At 38.4% G+C, this 15,943-nt stretch overlaps 1 protein-coding gene across 3 annotated transcripts in view; it reads right to left on the reverse strand.

Annotated features, from left to right (window-relative positions):
* Positions 1 to 15,943, reverse strand: part of pard3ab (par-3 family cell polarity regulator alpha, b) — an 86,433-nt gene that overhangs the window by 35,772 nt on the left and 34,718 nt on the right. For 2 of the 3 annotated variants that reach the window (XM_089131109.1, XM_039694821.2), the window contains exons 7-15: positions 14,955 to 15,038; positions 14,109 to 14,234; positions 12,680 to 13,074; positions 9,303 to 9,442; positions 9,076 to 9,204; positions 8,463 to 8,498; positions 5,620 to 5,808; positions 4,787 to 4,957; positions 3,868 to 4,018 (exon numbers count right to left, since the gene is read on the reverse strand). In XM_089131109.1, the coding sequence (XP_088987235.1) occupies positions 3,868 to 4,018; positions 4,787 to 4,957; positions 5,620 to 5,808; positions 8,463 to 8,498; positions 9,076 to 9,204; positions 9,303 to 9,442; positions 12,680 to 13,074; positions 14,109 to 14,234; positions 14,955 to 15,038 (1,421 nt within the window). The remainder of the gene's footprint in view (positions 1 to 3,867; positions 4,019 to 4,786; positions 4,958 to 5,619; positions 5,809 to 8,462; positions 8,499 to 9,075; positions 9,205 to 9,302; positions 9,443 to 12,679; positions 13,075 to 14,108; positions 14,235 to 14,954; positions 15,039 to 15,943) is intronic. The other variant, XM_089131108.1, reaches the window with a different exon arrangement.

Consider the following 15,943-nt stretch of genomic DNA (forward strand, 5'->3'; position numbering starts at 1 on the left):
TTTGCTTTTTCAGTATACTTCGATAAGTGAAATCGCGTGGGATGTAAACGATCACACAATGGACTATGGTTGGGAACAAAGTGCTTTTTTAAAGAAATACTGGAAACAAATGATTCTCTTCATGCCATTTAGCTTGATAATAGTTCTTGAGTATCTTTTTTTCCACCAAACAATGTACTCGAGATATCGTTATCAGCATGTAAAAAACACACATTCAAGCAATACACACACCAGAATGTGCCTTTCCTGAGAATCAACCCATGACCTTGGCATTGCCAGCAACCGGCTCTACCAATCCACTTGCACCACAATAAAGTGCAACACTCCCAGCCAAGTATTTCTACCGTTTATTTTCCCAAAAGGGACTTTAAAATTTAGAAAATTGTATTTTTGTCCAAGGTTAAAGACAGTGTAACTACTTAACATTCCCTAACATTATTTAGGGAAATAACTACAACCACATGAAGTCTGGCAAATGACAATCCAATAAAAAAAAAACAGAGAAATAAAACAATTGATTTGAAAACTATTGGGGTTTTGCAAAATATGCATATACAGCATATAAAAATATTTAAGGTGTTTAAGAGTGTAGTGACTCCATTTCGTCATTTGCAATGAATCATAGGAGTGGGGGGTCACTAAAGATTTCTTTTGGCGCAATCTGTTTGTTGTGATTCTCTGATTTTCTCTGGGGGAGATTTCTTAGCAGAATCATGGCGGAAAAACTACTTTTCATGTTTAACAGAATTCTTCTGTTAAACATGAATATTTCGAAAATAACTTGTCTGATATCTTCAACAAAAGCACTTATCACCGATTAACAACCCAGCAGCATACAGAAGGTCTGTCTAAGTTTTTACTAAAATAAATTCCCCATGGAGAAAATGAAAAGGACTTTTACTTCCGAAAGCCAACTACATCCACTATACCCCTCCACCAAACCCCACCAAACTTATGTCTCATAATAAGCCATTACATTTTTCGTAACATTAGTATAAAGACATTAACCTGCTGTCTGTTTATACATAACCTCACCCGTGCAGATACACACCCAGTCAGCACACAAACTACAACATCCTCCTCCTATTATTGACACACATCTTCAGGGGAGTGTTTGAAAACAGGTCTTTAAATAGATAGAGAGTCCCATTCTGATAGAAGTGAGTCTGTATCTCTCTGCAGGAGCCTTCGAGTAGAGCGAGCTAATGAAAGCCTGTCTGTGTGAGTGTAAATGATGGTATGGTACGGGCATGACTCTGCATATATGAAAGGAAAAGCATATGCACTTCTGTATGTGGCACCCTGCTACTGTCATTTCCCATGAGTGGATTCAGTTGTTGACAGGCGGGATAACAGCTCCGCCTGGGCGCTCTCTCTCCCTCTCTCTCACACAGAGAGCTCTCAGTGAACCTCCACAGCTCTGCATCTGTTTGTCCAGGGTAACACTCATATGTTTTCTGTTAGGCCACATGTTTCTTATACACTGAGATGCCAGTTCTTCTTCTGAAACCTGATGCTGCGTTCAAATGTGATCGTAGAGAGCATCTGGTGATAATTAACTTGCAAAATAATGCAAATAATTACTTTCCTGAAAAAATAGTAACGATGCATTCCCAAACGCAATTTGTTTTAGTTGATCTGAAGACCATATACTTATGTATGTCATTTGAATGAAATGAGATTCAAGAATCATATATATATATATATATATATATATATAAAGGTAAAGGTTTATGCATTTGAGGAAAGGTGTCAGTCTAGCATTGGTTGTTGACTCATAGCCTGTACAGTCTCAAATTGCCTGTGCTTAGCACTTAGTCTTTTATAATGAGATTTTGGCCAAATGACAAAAAAAAAAAAAAAAAACTTGGTGCCCACATAGCTACAGTTAACTTTATATCATGTATGAAAGAGTGTGTGAATGGGTGAATGTGAGGCAAACTGTAAAGCGCTTTGGTGGCCATTAGGTCTATGAAGGCGCTATATAAATGCAGTCCATTTACCATTTACCATTTACCATGTAAGTTGATGAAAACAATGTCATGCACTTATTGCCTCAAATTAGTTGGGGACAATTAATATTCAAAAATATTACTGATCTGTGTTGTATTATTTTCATGTTATCACTGTGAAGCTGCTTTGATACAATCTGTATTGTAAAAAGCGCTATATAAATAAAGGTGACTTGACTCAAATGCAGATGGTCTAATGACGGACAAAATATGCATGTCTTAAGTTCTCCACTGTGCTTGATTTAGATCAAATGTTATTAAGTGTTTGATATATATTGCTCTATATATATATAGTGAGGCACCGATGTGAAAATATCGGGCCGAGTCTCCTGTTTTTTGTTAATTAAATATGGTCACCCTAATATGTATGTGTTTATTTATTTATATATATGCACACACACACTCTATATTGCGAGATTATACACACACTATATTGCGAAAAGTTTTGGTATGTCTGCCTTTACATGCACATGAACTTTAATGACATTCCATTCTTAACCCAAAGGGTTCAATATGGAGTTGGCCCACCCTTTACAGCTATAACAGATTCAACTCTTCTGGGAAGGCTTTTCACAAACTGTATGGGAATTTTTGACCATTCTTCAAGAAGCGCATTTGTGAAGTCAGACACTGAAGTTGTACGAGAAGGCATGGCTCGCAGTCTCCGCTCTCATTCATCCCAAAGGTGTTCTATCGGGGGGAGGTCAGGACTCTGTGCAGGCCAGTCAAGTTCCTCCACATCAAACTCCTCATCCATGTCTGTATGGACCTTGCTTTGTGCACTGGTGCATGGTCATGTTCATTCATGCTTTACACCACTGCATCTAACGCTTTGCATTGCACTGTATGATGCAAGGCTTGGATGCAGCAGCTCGGCCATGGAAACCCATTCCATGAAACCCAGAAGTTTGGAGGTCTGTAGCTATTGACTGCAGATAGTTGGCTACTATATATATATATATATATATATATATATATATATATATTAGTGCTGTCAAACTATTAAAATATTTAATCGCGATTAATCGCATTAATGTCATAGTTAACTCGCGATTAATCACAATTAATCGCACATTTTTATCTATTCTAAATGTCTCTTGATTTCTTGATTTTGTCCCATTATTTCTTTCTCATTTTAATGCTCTTATCAACATGGAAAAGTGGCCATCATCAAGCGGTATTTCAGACTGGACGTGCTGCGATGATGATACCTCAGTTCACAACGACAAAACACACAGATCACTTTGGTCTTGTCAATGGAACCATTTGGCAACTTTTTAAAAGTAAACTTTCCATTTAGAATCTTATTGGCATCCATTTCGGCGTCTCACGCTCGTCATCCACTCAAAACGTAACGTTAACCTACTATTTGGCTGGCTCGCAAGCCCAAACGTGTGTGTGCGGTGTGCCTGTTGTTTTTTTTTCCGGTCTAGCTAGATCCACTTGTGCTTTGGTCAGCGAAGCAACAAAACGTCCTCGTGCGGCGCAAGCCATTGATATGAATGGGTTTCATAGCACAGCGCCACACATGCTACGTCCTGTTGCAAAAGCATGTGAAAGAAAACTACAAAGTTTGCTAGGCCAAAAAGACCATTAATCGCACGGTAAAAAAAATTTAAGCCTTTAAAATGGGTTTGCGTTAACGCCGTTAATAACGCAGCCCTAATATATATTTATATATATATATATATGACAGCCCTAATATATATTTATATATATATATATTACTAAATATGTAGGTCTTTTGAAATAAATAAACGTTTAAAAAAATATAAATATTTAGACATTTTAGAGAGTTCTAGGCACTTTTCAGCTGGCCAGAAATTGCACACTTGGACTTTTAAGTGTTACTCACTCATTTTACGGTTATTTGTGCTGGCTTGCGGCCTCAGGTTGTCATCAAGCCCCTCAATTCCGTATAGCGAGTGCGAGATCCGTCGCTCGTGGTCGTCAGGAGATGGGCTCAGGGTCCGCTCTAACCCCCGGGGACTGCATCGGCTCTCACCCTGACAGAATCCAAAAGAACATGAGGAACATCATGATTCAATTAAAGCACACAACCTATATTATAGATTTATCTTCTCATAGATGTAATTGGCTACTGTGGTTTGTGTTGTGGTGACAGAGCGGTCAGAATCAGCTCCGCTGGGCTCAAGACCTCTGACTTGTTCAGACGCAGACACGGAACACTTGACAAAATGGGAAAATCTTGTGCATTTATGATTCTGCTCTGGGTAAGACAATTACCATCAGCCGAACAATTTATAACAACCCAGTGACAGAAAACAGCAAGAGACCATCGTAGTTTCCCCTTCAGAATTACAAAAATTACATCTACAAGGTCCTTGTGGACAGACTTGAGAAATGCAGTGACCTGATTACCTTCTCTTTAAACGGATCAGGCGTTCTCTGGAGAAAATTTTAAAAAAAGAAAAGAAAAAGAAAACAGCATGCGGACAGCCTTAATGTGTGTGTGTGCTGAAGTTGAAATGAAACTGTGCTGAAACTGTGTCTGCAAAACTGGAGGATTTCAAATGTGAGCCATGACAAAATATGATCAACAGAGAGAGAGAGATCTGAGATACTGTGAGCTTTTGTATTCTGAACCAGGTCAAGTTGAAAATATTTATTAACATTTTATTTCAACCCAAAACACTAATGAATGTCATTTACATAAGTAATACATTAAGCACCATGCATTCACACATTGACATTCGCATGAACAATGATCAAAGCTTTCAGGATCTCCTCGGCTTGACTCTTCTTCTCTTTACCTCGAGGCGTTTGTTGATTCTTCTAGCCACGATCAGCTGAATCATCCCTCGCTTGTTGCCCTCGGTTGACATGGACTTGCGCAGCGTTTCCATGGCGTCCTGGTTTGTCTTCCCTAACAACGACTCCCCATTGACTGCGATTAGCTGATCGTTGACTCGCAGCCTTCCGTCCTACACCAGAGAACGAGATTATGAAGACCATTCATACACAATTCAAGACATTTAAAATGTATACTGAGCTACTAATAACAAATAAGACAATGAACACTAACAAGTAACAATTTATATAACAATATTAAAAACATTAATAAAATAAGTTCAAAACTTTGGGGTCGGCAAGTTTAAAAAAAGGATGCATTAAATTGATCAAAAGCTAAAGTGAAGACATTACAAAAGAATATTATTTTAAATAAATACTGTTCTTTTGAACTCTATTCAAAGAATCATGATGCTGAAAATTCAGCTCTGGAATAGGAATCAGAAATAAGTAAGTAATATTTTAAAATATTTTTAAAAAGAAAATTACATGTGTCCAGAAGAATATTTAAAATTGTAATCATATTTTACCATATTACTGGTTTTACAGCATGTTTGACCAAATGATTTGAGGAGACTTGCTTCAAAAACAGACCCCAAACTTGAAGGACTTAAGTTTTTCGTGATGGAAAACAATAATAAACAAATATATAATATTAAAAACATGATTTAAAATTAATTATTTAATAAACCCCTCCCCACCCCAAAAGTACCGCAAAGATCATGAAAAAAAAAAAAAAAAAAACAGATTTCGATTGATCTGCTAAAAAAAATAAAATATTGTGTATACATCTAACCTTACATGCTGCTCCTCCATTGATAATAGACTTGACGAAGATGCCCAGGTCAGCGTGGCTCTCCTTTGACCTGTTACCCTTGACACTGACCCCTAATCCAGCCGAGCCAGAATCACTCAGAGGCACTTCCAATGTCAGGAACTCCCGCGTCCCATCTGGGGTTAAGACCAGCTCTTCCTCTTCTACCTTCTACAGAGAGAGAGATAGAGAGAGAGACACACAACTGTAATTGTCATCTGTAGTTTTGAAGATGAAACAGCCATTTAAAAGCATTGGTCTTTGGTCAAAAACAGGGGAACAAGGACAGCTTGGAAAGAAAGGTTGTCCTGAGACTATTTTTTAAGACATTTTCTCCCCCTCGGGTCATTCCAAACCCATTTCTTTCCACAGTGGAACACAAAAGCAGAAATCATCACGAAGTCTCATTGGAAAAAAGTCACACATTTTGTGTCTCACAGTAGAATATTTATTTTGAGTCTCACATGAAGCAAGTAAATAATAGCATTGGCAGAATGGGCATTTTTGAACGAATTATCCATTTAAAACATGACAGGATGGCACGTTTCTGTTTGCAGCGAGTAATAGACTTTAATAAACACCATAGATCTCTGCATAACTGCCACTTTCACCTGCTTTTGAAGGAAATTTAGCTTATGTAAACTAGGCGGGAGGCAAGCCTTCTTGAGAAATGATGTCCGCCAAACCTCTGCTCTCTGATTCAGACACATAGATAATAAACCCATTACGTCTGATGCTCTCCTGACCTCTCCAGTGACTCCCTCATGTTAGCGGCTGCCAGTGTGTGAGTGTATGTGTGGGAGAGAGAGAGCGAGAGATGTGACGGTTTTAACAACCATCTACTGAGTGACTGCTCTAGAAAGTCTATCTTTATTGAGCTTTAATCACCTTCACTTTAATGTAACAACCCCTGACACACACACACACACACTTGTGTTCAGAAGGAAATGGATGGCTTTCATTTAGTTCTCTCCTGCTCTCTGGACCGGCACTGCTAAAACGGATCTTATCAGCCTTGAGGGGTTAATGCACAAACAGCGGTGAGAGTGACAGAAAGAGAAAAACAGACAAAAAGGAGAGAAAGGCGGATGAGCTTTCACACTGACATTGTTTCTTAAGCGGAACAGCTGCAGCTCTATACAGACAACATGTGATTTGAATTTAAAGGGTTAGTTCCCCCAAAAATAAATTCTGTCAGTAATTGCTCACCCTCATGTTGTTTCAAGTCCGTAAGACTTTCATTCATCTTGGGAACACCAATTAAAATATTTTTATGAGATCTGAGAGCTGGCACACTCCTTCATAGGCTGTAAGGTAATTGCATTTGCCAGCCCAGAAAAGTTAGTAAAGACATCTTTAAAATAGTCTGAGTGACTACAGTGGCTCAACTTTAAGTTCATCAAGCGATGAGAATATTTTTTTCGCGAATACTTCATTAAACTATTCATTTTCTTTCGTTTGGGCCTCAGACGTGATTTCAGGACGAACTTTTCTGGGCCGGCAGATGCAATTACCTTACAGCTTATGAAGGAGTGAGTCAGCTCTAAGATTTCATCAAAAATATCTTAATTTGTGTTCCGAAGATGAACGGAAGTCTTATGGAGTTGGAACAACATGAGGGTGAGTAATTACTGACTGAATTTTCATTTGAGATCACAGCATGATCTGTCTATTAAAGGGATACTCCACTTTTTTTGGAAATAGGCTCATTTTACAACTCCCCCCCGAGTTAAACTGATGAGTTTCACCTTTTTTTGAATCCATTCAGCCGATCTCCGGGTTCTGGCGCTACCACTTTTAGCATAGCTTAGCATACATCATTGAAGTGCACAAGACCATTAGCATTTCACCCAAAAAAATTACCAAAGTGTTTCGATATTTTTCCTATTTAAAACTTGACTCTTCTATAGTTACATCGTGCACTAAGACAGACGGAAAATGTAAAGTTGCGATTTTCTAGGCTATAGGAAAAATATCGAAACACTTTGGTCATTTTTTTGGGAGAAATGCTAATGGTCTTGTTCACTTCAATGATGTATGCTAAGCTATGCTAAAAGTGGTAGCCAGAACCGGAGATCGGCTGAATGGATTCAAAAAAGTTAAAACTCAACAGTTTAACTCTGGGGGAGTTGTAAAATGAGCCTATTTCCAAAAAAAGTGGAGTATCCCTTTAATAGTGCTGGTGGTACAGTGGATAAGGCACGTGCCTTTGGTGTGAGAGACCCGGGTTCGAATCCACTGAGAGACACCAATGTATCCCCGAGCAAGACACTTAACCCCTAGTTGCTCCAGAGGTGTGTGACCTCTGACATATATAGCAATTGTAAGTCGCTTTGGATAAAAGTGTCAGCTAAATGAATAAATGTAAATGTAAATACACCAGAGAGACAGACATACAAACAGATTAGGATACATAGAGACAAAGTGAGTCAGATTAAAGAGATAGTTCACCCATGAATTTTTGAAAATGAAAACATTTAGTCACCTTATTGGAATTAAAATCCGGAATCGATAAGAATTGGAATCGATAAGCAGAATCGACATTGTTAAAATTTAAACGATACCCAAAACCAATTGGTGAAAAAAACATGAGAAATCAAAAGTTTTGGAACAACATGAGAGTGAGTACATGAATTTTCAATTTTGGGTGAACTGTCCCTTAAAGAAATTGCGCTGGACTGAATCAGGAGTGTTAAAGAGCCTCAGAGACACAAGTATGTACCTTAGTGACAACAGCTGTTAACAGTTCCTGCATAAGTGAAAAACCTGGCCATGTACAGATGTAGAGAAGTGTGAGTGTGTGAAAATGTGTGTGCAGTTCTTACCCATTCTCTTGTGTTCTGCATCGCTGGTTCTGTGTTCTAAAGAGAGCGAGGAAGGAGAGGACTATGGTAAAACTGCAACTGAAAACCCATGAATGCTTAGAAACAAATACATGCACACATTGCAAACAAAGATGGGTCTTAAAGATCACTCAAACTGGAGGGTGAATTCAGTTAAATTGGCTTTTTGTCTTTAATATGAACGTGAAAAGTGACCCAATTTACCTGAATTGACCCTTCTTAAATTAAGAGTGGACAATGTAGATGTTTTTGAAACAGTCAAAATGTAATGTTAAACAGAAACTAAACACTGAAAAGGAAAAAACTAAAACCGCAAATAGTGGGTGAAAATCAACTGAAATAAAATAAGCAAGAGAAATAATAAATAGTCCTCTTTATAGAGTTTATTGAAATGCAAATAGAAATGGTGTGCAAAGAAAATGTGAAATTGCTAAATTTTAGTAACCTCGACTCAAACACATTACTTGTGAAAGAAGTGTGGTTATATGTCGGAGATCCTGTGCGATAGTGATGGACAGTTTTATGAAGACATTAGCAGGAGGACTTCACACATCTCATAACTGTCACTCAAACGCACACAGAGACAGATCCTCACCATCTCTCTGGGTAGAAAGGAGTCTTCCTGTCTCAGTACCAGAAGACTCACAGTCCCGCCCATGGGCGTCGCCCTCAACAGAGACACCACCTCCTCCTGACAACGCCCATTAAGATCCACCCCATTGACCTGTGCCAACCACAAAATCAATTGATCATTTGATAAGTCACTCCATATTCAGACTTTTTAGTCATCATAAAAACTCATTTTATTAATATATTCTTCACCTCTAGCAATCTATCGCCTGCTTTCAGTCGCCCGTCCTGTATGGCAGCACCTCTTGGGAGAATGTTCTTCACGTAAATAGGGGCGGAGCCTCCAAGAGGGACGTCTCTTGATGTGATGCTGAACCCGAGACCTTCAGGCCCTGTCAGACACAGAGAACACAATTGAAAGACAACCAAAACCTAAAGACATACACAACTATCCATTTCATTCAGAGAAACAAGCGCTTGTAAGATTAAAGGATTAGTTCACTTTTGAAAAAACTTTTGCTGATAATTTACTCACCCCCATGTCATCCAAGATGTCCATGTCTTTCTTTCCTCAGTCGAAAAGAAATTAAGGTTTTTGATGAAAACATTCCAGGATTTTTCTCCATATAATGGACTTCAATGGGAACCGGATGGTTCAGGTCCAAAAGATAGTGTTAATAACAGTTTCAGATGCAGCTTCAAATGTCTTTAAACGATATCAGACGATGAATAAGGGTCTTATCATGCGAAACGATCGGTTATTTCAAAGCTTTTTCCAAAAACGTTACTTTTCTAAGGACAAATGCTAGCCTATCTCTATTCTGTGAGGCGCGTTTGTAACGTCACGTAATACGTAATTACGTTCAAAAGGTCACGGGCGACGTAGCCGGAAGTACAGAATCAAAATCGCCCGACGTCGTTGTTTTACCATTTAATTCCTTTTTTGTAAACGCCGTTTGAGTTAGTTTTCACGTTCAACCTATGCGTTCAACTTGTAAACACTCTGACTCTGTACTTCTGGCTACGTCGCCCGTGACCTTTTGAACGTAATTACGTATTACGTGACGTTGCAAACGCGCCTCACAGAATGGAGAAAGGCTAGCATTTGTCCTTAGAAAAGTTACATTTTTGGAATAAGCATTGAAATAACCGATCATTTCGCATGATAAGACCCTTATTCATCGTCTGGTGTCGTTTAAAGACATTTGAAGCTGCATCTGAAACTGTTATTAACACTATCTTTTGGACCTGAACCATCCGGTTCCCATTAAAGTCCATTATATGGAGAAAAATCCTGGAATGTTTTCATCAAAAACCTAAATTTCTTTTCGACTGAGGAAAGAAAGACATGGACATCTTGGATGACATGGGGGTGAGTAAATTATCAGCAAAAGTTTTTTCAAAAGTGAACTAATCCTTTAAAGCTCTATTAAATGGCTTGTATAGTCGTCCACAGATCCAATGAAGTATAACACACGCTTACTGGTATGGTGTCACTTTCCGGTAAGGCAACAACAACTATAAAGATAAACAAATAATAATAATGGAAATAATAAGAATAATAAATGCTTAAAAAGAAATAAATGAAACGTAAATTTTGTCATCCTAAATATGGCTTATCATTTGAAACATGCAAGTAGTAGCAAGTTTACTTGGCCGTTCGCTCTAAGGTTAACTTAGATAAATGTATCCTAGTGTTTGAGCGGAGTGTGGAAGCTAAAGCATAGTAATAAAAAGTAAAGCAAATAACCTGCATTTTTGCCCAGATAACAGTGAAAACAACTTAAAATACTGTCATTTTTGGCCATACAGATACATTTGAAACTGTAAACTATCTACTTTTACATGAGTCCTTTTACAATCAAAATAAGCGTTACACACTGGAGAGCATCACAAAAATGAATCGAAACTCAGCATAAATAGGCTACGCGCCCTCACAGACATGAGAAATATGTCTATAGAAAGCTTGAAATGTCTATTTTTTAAACAAAGCAATTCAAATACTCTTATTATATAATCCATACGAAAGCTGCATTTCTCTCTAAAGGCATCCACTGAACTGTGAAGATGACAACTTCATTCCTTGCAGCCGACACAGACTCAGAAAATACTAGCTTATTAATAAATAATAAAAATATCTTCCTTGCTGCTTTTTCAGAAACCAGTGCTCTGCGGCAAGCTTTACGTGTGCACAATGCTATATATTAAGCCTATATGAAAGACGACTTATAGTTTAGTAACAACCCGCCACCCCCCATATATATTTAAGTAATTAAATTAATATAGACGTGCAATTAGTCGACTAATGGCTTAATGACTGATTACTAGAAAAATCTTGAGTTGGGAGCAGTCCTAATTAATTAGTAAATAGGTTGACAGGAAGAGAGAACATTTCTGGTGCAAAAACAATATCTATTTATTTATTTATTTATTCAATATTATATACAAAAAAGTGTTTAGAAAACTCTTTTAATGCATCAACTCTATGTTTGGAAAGTTGACACTATCAATCTGTAACGATCTGAAACACAACAATTCTGACAGCATCAGTTCTGTACTTAAAATACTAAAAGTACATGTGAAAGGACTGCAGTTTTTTAGCTCACTAGTTTTTAACGACCCCATTTTTGAGTCTGCTCAGTGCTCTCTGTGTCAGATTTGTGTCTGAGTGTGAGCAACATCAGAAGCTTGTAGCTATTAGAAAATACTGAGCCACAGCCTGTTGATGGAGACTACAAGGCAAGAACAGAAGCAACCTGACTATAGGAGGTCTAAATAGCAACAAGATCGTGACCTATTGACTCAACAGGAATCTTCCAAGGTGCAGAAATTGGAGCCATTGAGAGACGGCTAAGCCAATACCATCTGAGCATGAGAGAGCGAGAGAGAGAGAGAAAGTGGAGTTCAGACACACTTTACACAAAGAACACTGCAAGATTTCCGGTGTGTGTGACTTGGGTCCAATAAAACACTGAGAGAATCAGGCAGCCATATGGAAACACATCACACTGACATGAAGCGCTGCCTAGCAACGCTCCCTGCACCGCTGTTCCGTAACCCTGCCGCCACCCCGTGCACCCGCTGGGCCACCTGTCCACACACAGGTGCCAAGACTTGTGCCAACTGTTGTCAATCATTTCACATCCCACACCTTTACAGCAGAGACACACACACACACACACACACACAAACAGGAAGGAGCTGTTTGCAGATAACAGAGCAACATTCTCCCAGCTGAGCAGACTCTGCAGGATCGGAAATACGCTCAAGAATAGAAATTTGGATTCCTTAGCACATCCTTAACCATAAACAGGGCATAAACCATATTTTAAAACGACATAATTTAGTAAAAAAGGTAAGAAAAACTAACTTGCAATAAAATATATCATGCATATATATATATATATTCATAGGGATTTTTCAAGTTAATTTAGTACAATTACTTATATTCAAATTGTTAAATATATTTTTAATGCTTATTTAATGATTTAATTGTCTCCAACAATAATCACCTTCATTTTGAGCATCTTTTCAGCAAATATTAATATTTGGGATAAATTTGATTAAACGACCAGCATAAGAGTTTTGTTTATCAGGTGATATAGCCAACAGGGAGTTTTTACTGATACCTTTTCTAAGCTGGATTCCGAGTTTCCGCCCAACCTTCTTAGTGAAGCCGGATGTAGGGGTGGGGCTTAAGCCTCTTTGGGGAGAGGAGGCATGACCTGATGGAGGTTTCCCTGATGAACCAACAGAATGATGGAGGGGAGAGCTAGTGTCCAAATGGTTATTGGGTGGGTGTGGCCTGTGCTGTGCCAATCGGTGAGCGGCGTGATCCAGTCCAGCATTGTCGACCAGATCATTGGCGAGGGAATCTGGGCTGAAACGTCCAGAAAGGTCAATGTTCGCTCTGGGGTTGTTCTCATTATAGGATATCTGCTCATACTGGGATCTCATGGGGCATGGAACCACGTGGAACAGGATGACGGGAGAACGCATTGCCTGACGAAACATGTTCTGAGCTCTGAGAACGTACAAAAACACAAACATTTAGGTTAAGGAATTAAAATTATTACAAATTACTACGTTTTTTGAATTAAATTAAACTTGTGTAATTGTACATTTATGTGTGAGTGGATGGGTTTTAATGCAACACCAGACATACAGCTAAAAAGAAAATATAGCGCTCACTCTCACTTAAAGGGATAGTTCACCTAAATTAAAACTCTGTCATCATTTACTGACCCTCAAGTTGTTCCAAACCTGTATGAATTACTTTCTTCTGACGAAGATAAAAGAATAATAATATGGACACACAAACAGTTGATGGGTCCCATTGACTTCCATGGTATGGGGAAAAAAATCCTATCAATTTCAATGGGGTCCGACAATCTTGAAATTATCTTCTTTCGTGTTCAGCAGAAGAAAGAAATACATACAGGTTGGGAACAATTCGAGGGTGAGTAAATGATAGAATTTATATTTTTGGGTGAACTATCCCTTTAACATCAGAGAAAAGGAGACAACAATGGGTGGGGTGGATGGCTGGATAGATAGACAGACAGAGGGAAAATGAACAAATAAATAGATAAAAGGAACAGATGGATGGATGGATGAACAAATAAAGGTTAGACAGATAGATGGATGGATGAACAGAAGAACGGATAAACATGAGGATAATGAATAAAGAGATAGATGGATGGACAGATGGATGAATAAATAAAGACATGAATGGATAAACAAATAAAAAGATGGATGAATAGATGAATTAACCAAAAAAAAAAGAGATAGACATATATATGGATAGAAAGATGAATGAACGGATGGATGGATCAAGCGATGGATGCAAGATGAATGCATGGATAGAGAGGTGAAAAGATGGAGGGAAAGAAGGAATGAAGTGGTAAGTAGAAAATCATCTGTGGTTTTGACTGACCACAATCAGATGATTAATCAATAATAGCGGCAGGCCTACAGAGAAGCATTATAATGGAAGTAGAAGAGAAAGAGTAAGGAGTTAAAGTGACAAAGCACTCTGTTCACATATCAGAGTCTTACTGATCAAAGCGGACATTCCGCAGGTCTCCGTTGTTGATCCGAACGATGCAGTCATTCTCCTGAAACAAACCTTGGATATCAGCCTTTCCTCCACGCTCCAATCGCTTCACCAGCAGACCCAACGTCCTACAGCACACACACACACACACTTGATATATGCCTGGGAGCCTAAGATTTATTATTCATTTAGTCATAAGCGTCATCCATTTGAAATGAAACATTAATTTGATTGATATCGAATTGAAAGAACTTGAAACTAATGCAGCATCATAAAGCACTTCTGAACGAAAGCTAATTCCTCAAGATAAATAACGCTCTTCATCTTTACAACTCCGTGTTGTGTTGCTGCAGCTCGCCGCCTGAAGAAGATAGATGTAGATCACAGAGATATAAAGCTGCTTTTAGCTAGATTAGTTTGCCTTTTGACCGCTCACGTCGTACAGATGCTGTTTAGATACTCGATCTCTTCTGGACTCTCTGCAGAGGACTCAATGATTCTTTAGAGTCACGCAAACATTTAGTCAACTCAAATCAAACAAGGGTCACTCAGAACACATACAAGGTGAATTTAGGTGATGCAGAATAAAGACTTTAAAGTGAACTAAAGCACGGGCTCTGAATATGCCAGTAACAAAAAAAAAACAAAAAACACATGAAATATTAAATGTACTGATATACTATTCCACACGCGAACTATTTTAACCGTTCAGGGAAACATCCGACAAAAATATGAACAAGATTTATCAGTGGTTGAGTTTCATCCGCAAAAAAATATTGTGTTAAGTACTATTTTATTTGACTTTTGGCCCATTTATTGATTTGAAATTGGGCTTTGGCGAGCGTTACCTGCGGTCTCGTCCGCTGAAGGGCACCACGTGGATACCGAGTGGACCTCCATCATTGGACACTTCCACCAATTTCACGATATCACTGAAGGATCAAGGCAAAAAAAGAAAAACCGTCACACTCTAAATAAGTAAATAAGCTTATAAGAGTAAATAAGCATCCAGTTCCAAATAAAAATCCATAGGGGGCGGAGTCACAACATGCAAACAGAACAACTGCTCTGATTTGCTGAGATTCAGCTGTCACACAAACTGCACTCTTGCATCTATATAAACATCGTAAATGATGTTCATGCATCTATATAGACCATAAATGCCTTAAAAATGTCAAAATATGTCCTAAAATGTGAGCTAGCATTTTAGTCATTTTCTTTATCAAGAGCCCCTTTCACACAGCAATCCTGGTAAATTACCGTAAAATTACCCGAGCGACTCAAGGTAAACACAGGCATCTTTTTAATGGTAAGATGGCCACCAGACCTTGTAGGTGCTCATACTACTGATCCTGTTCTTTGTTCACACACTGCGTCATACCACTCATTTACTGGTAATGTTAACTTATCATGCAGGGAAATGCAGCCAGAACTGGTTACCAGTGTTTTTAAAAAGATCCTGTTCATGGATGATCTCTTAACGGTAATTTACCAGTAAATGAAAGGGTCTAAAGATTCACACCAAAACTCTTTCATTTTGGCATCATTAGGCATCTTTCCATGACAGATTTGCGCAAAATTTTTCCAAAAAAAATTGCCTATCGCAATAAGTCAATCCAAAAAACATGGCAATGGACGTTGGTAGGTTTATAGCCTACATCACAGCCAACGCACTAGACATCATTATTATTAATGTAAGGAGACATGGTGTGTTATCAAAGCATTAATGGCATGGAAAGTTCCTTTTACTGCGAACGTTAAGTTTCTGGGTATTTCTCCCTCATTTCTGCTCCGAGGTCTTGATTGTAGCATTTCTTTGAGGTTTAGAATCTCGTAT

Source organism: Pimephales promelas, chromosome 5, assembly GCF_988280905.1.
Source record: "Pimephales promelas chromosome 5, fPimPro1.hap1.1, whole genome shotgun sequence".
Lineage (NCBI taxonomy): Eukaryota > Metazoa > Chordata > Actinopteri > Cypriniformes > Leuciscidae > Pimephales > Pimephales promelas.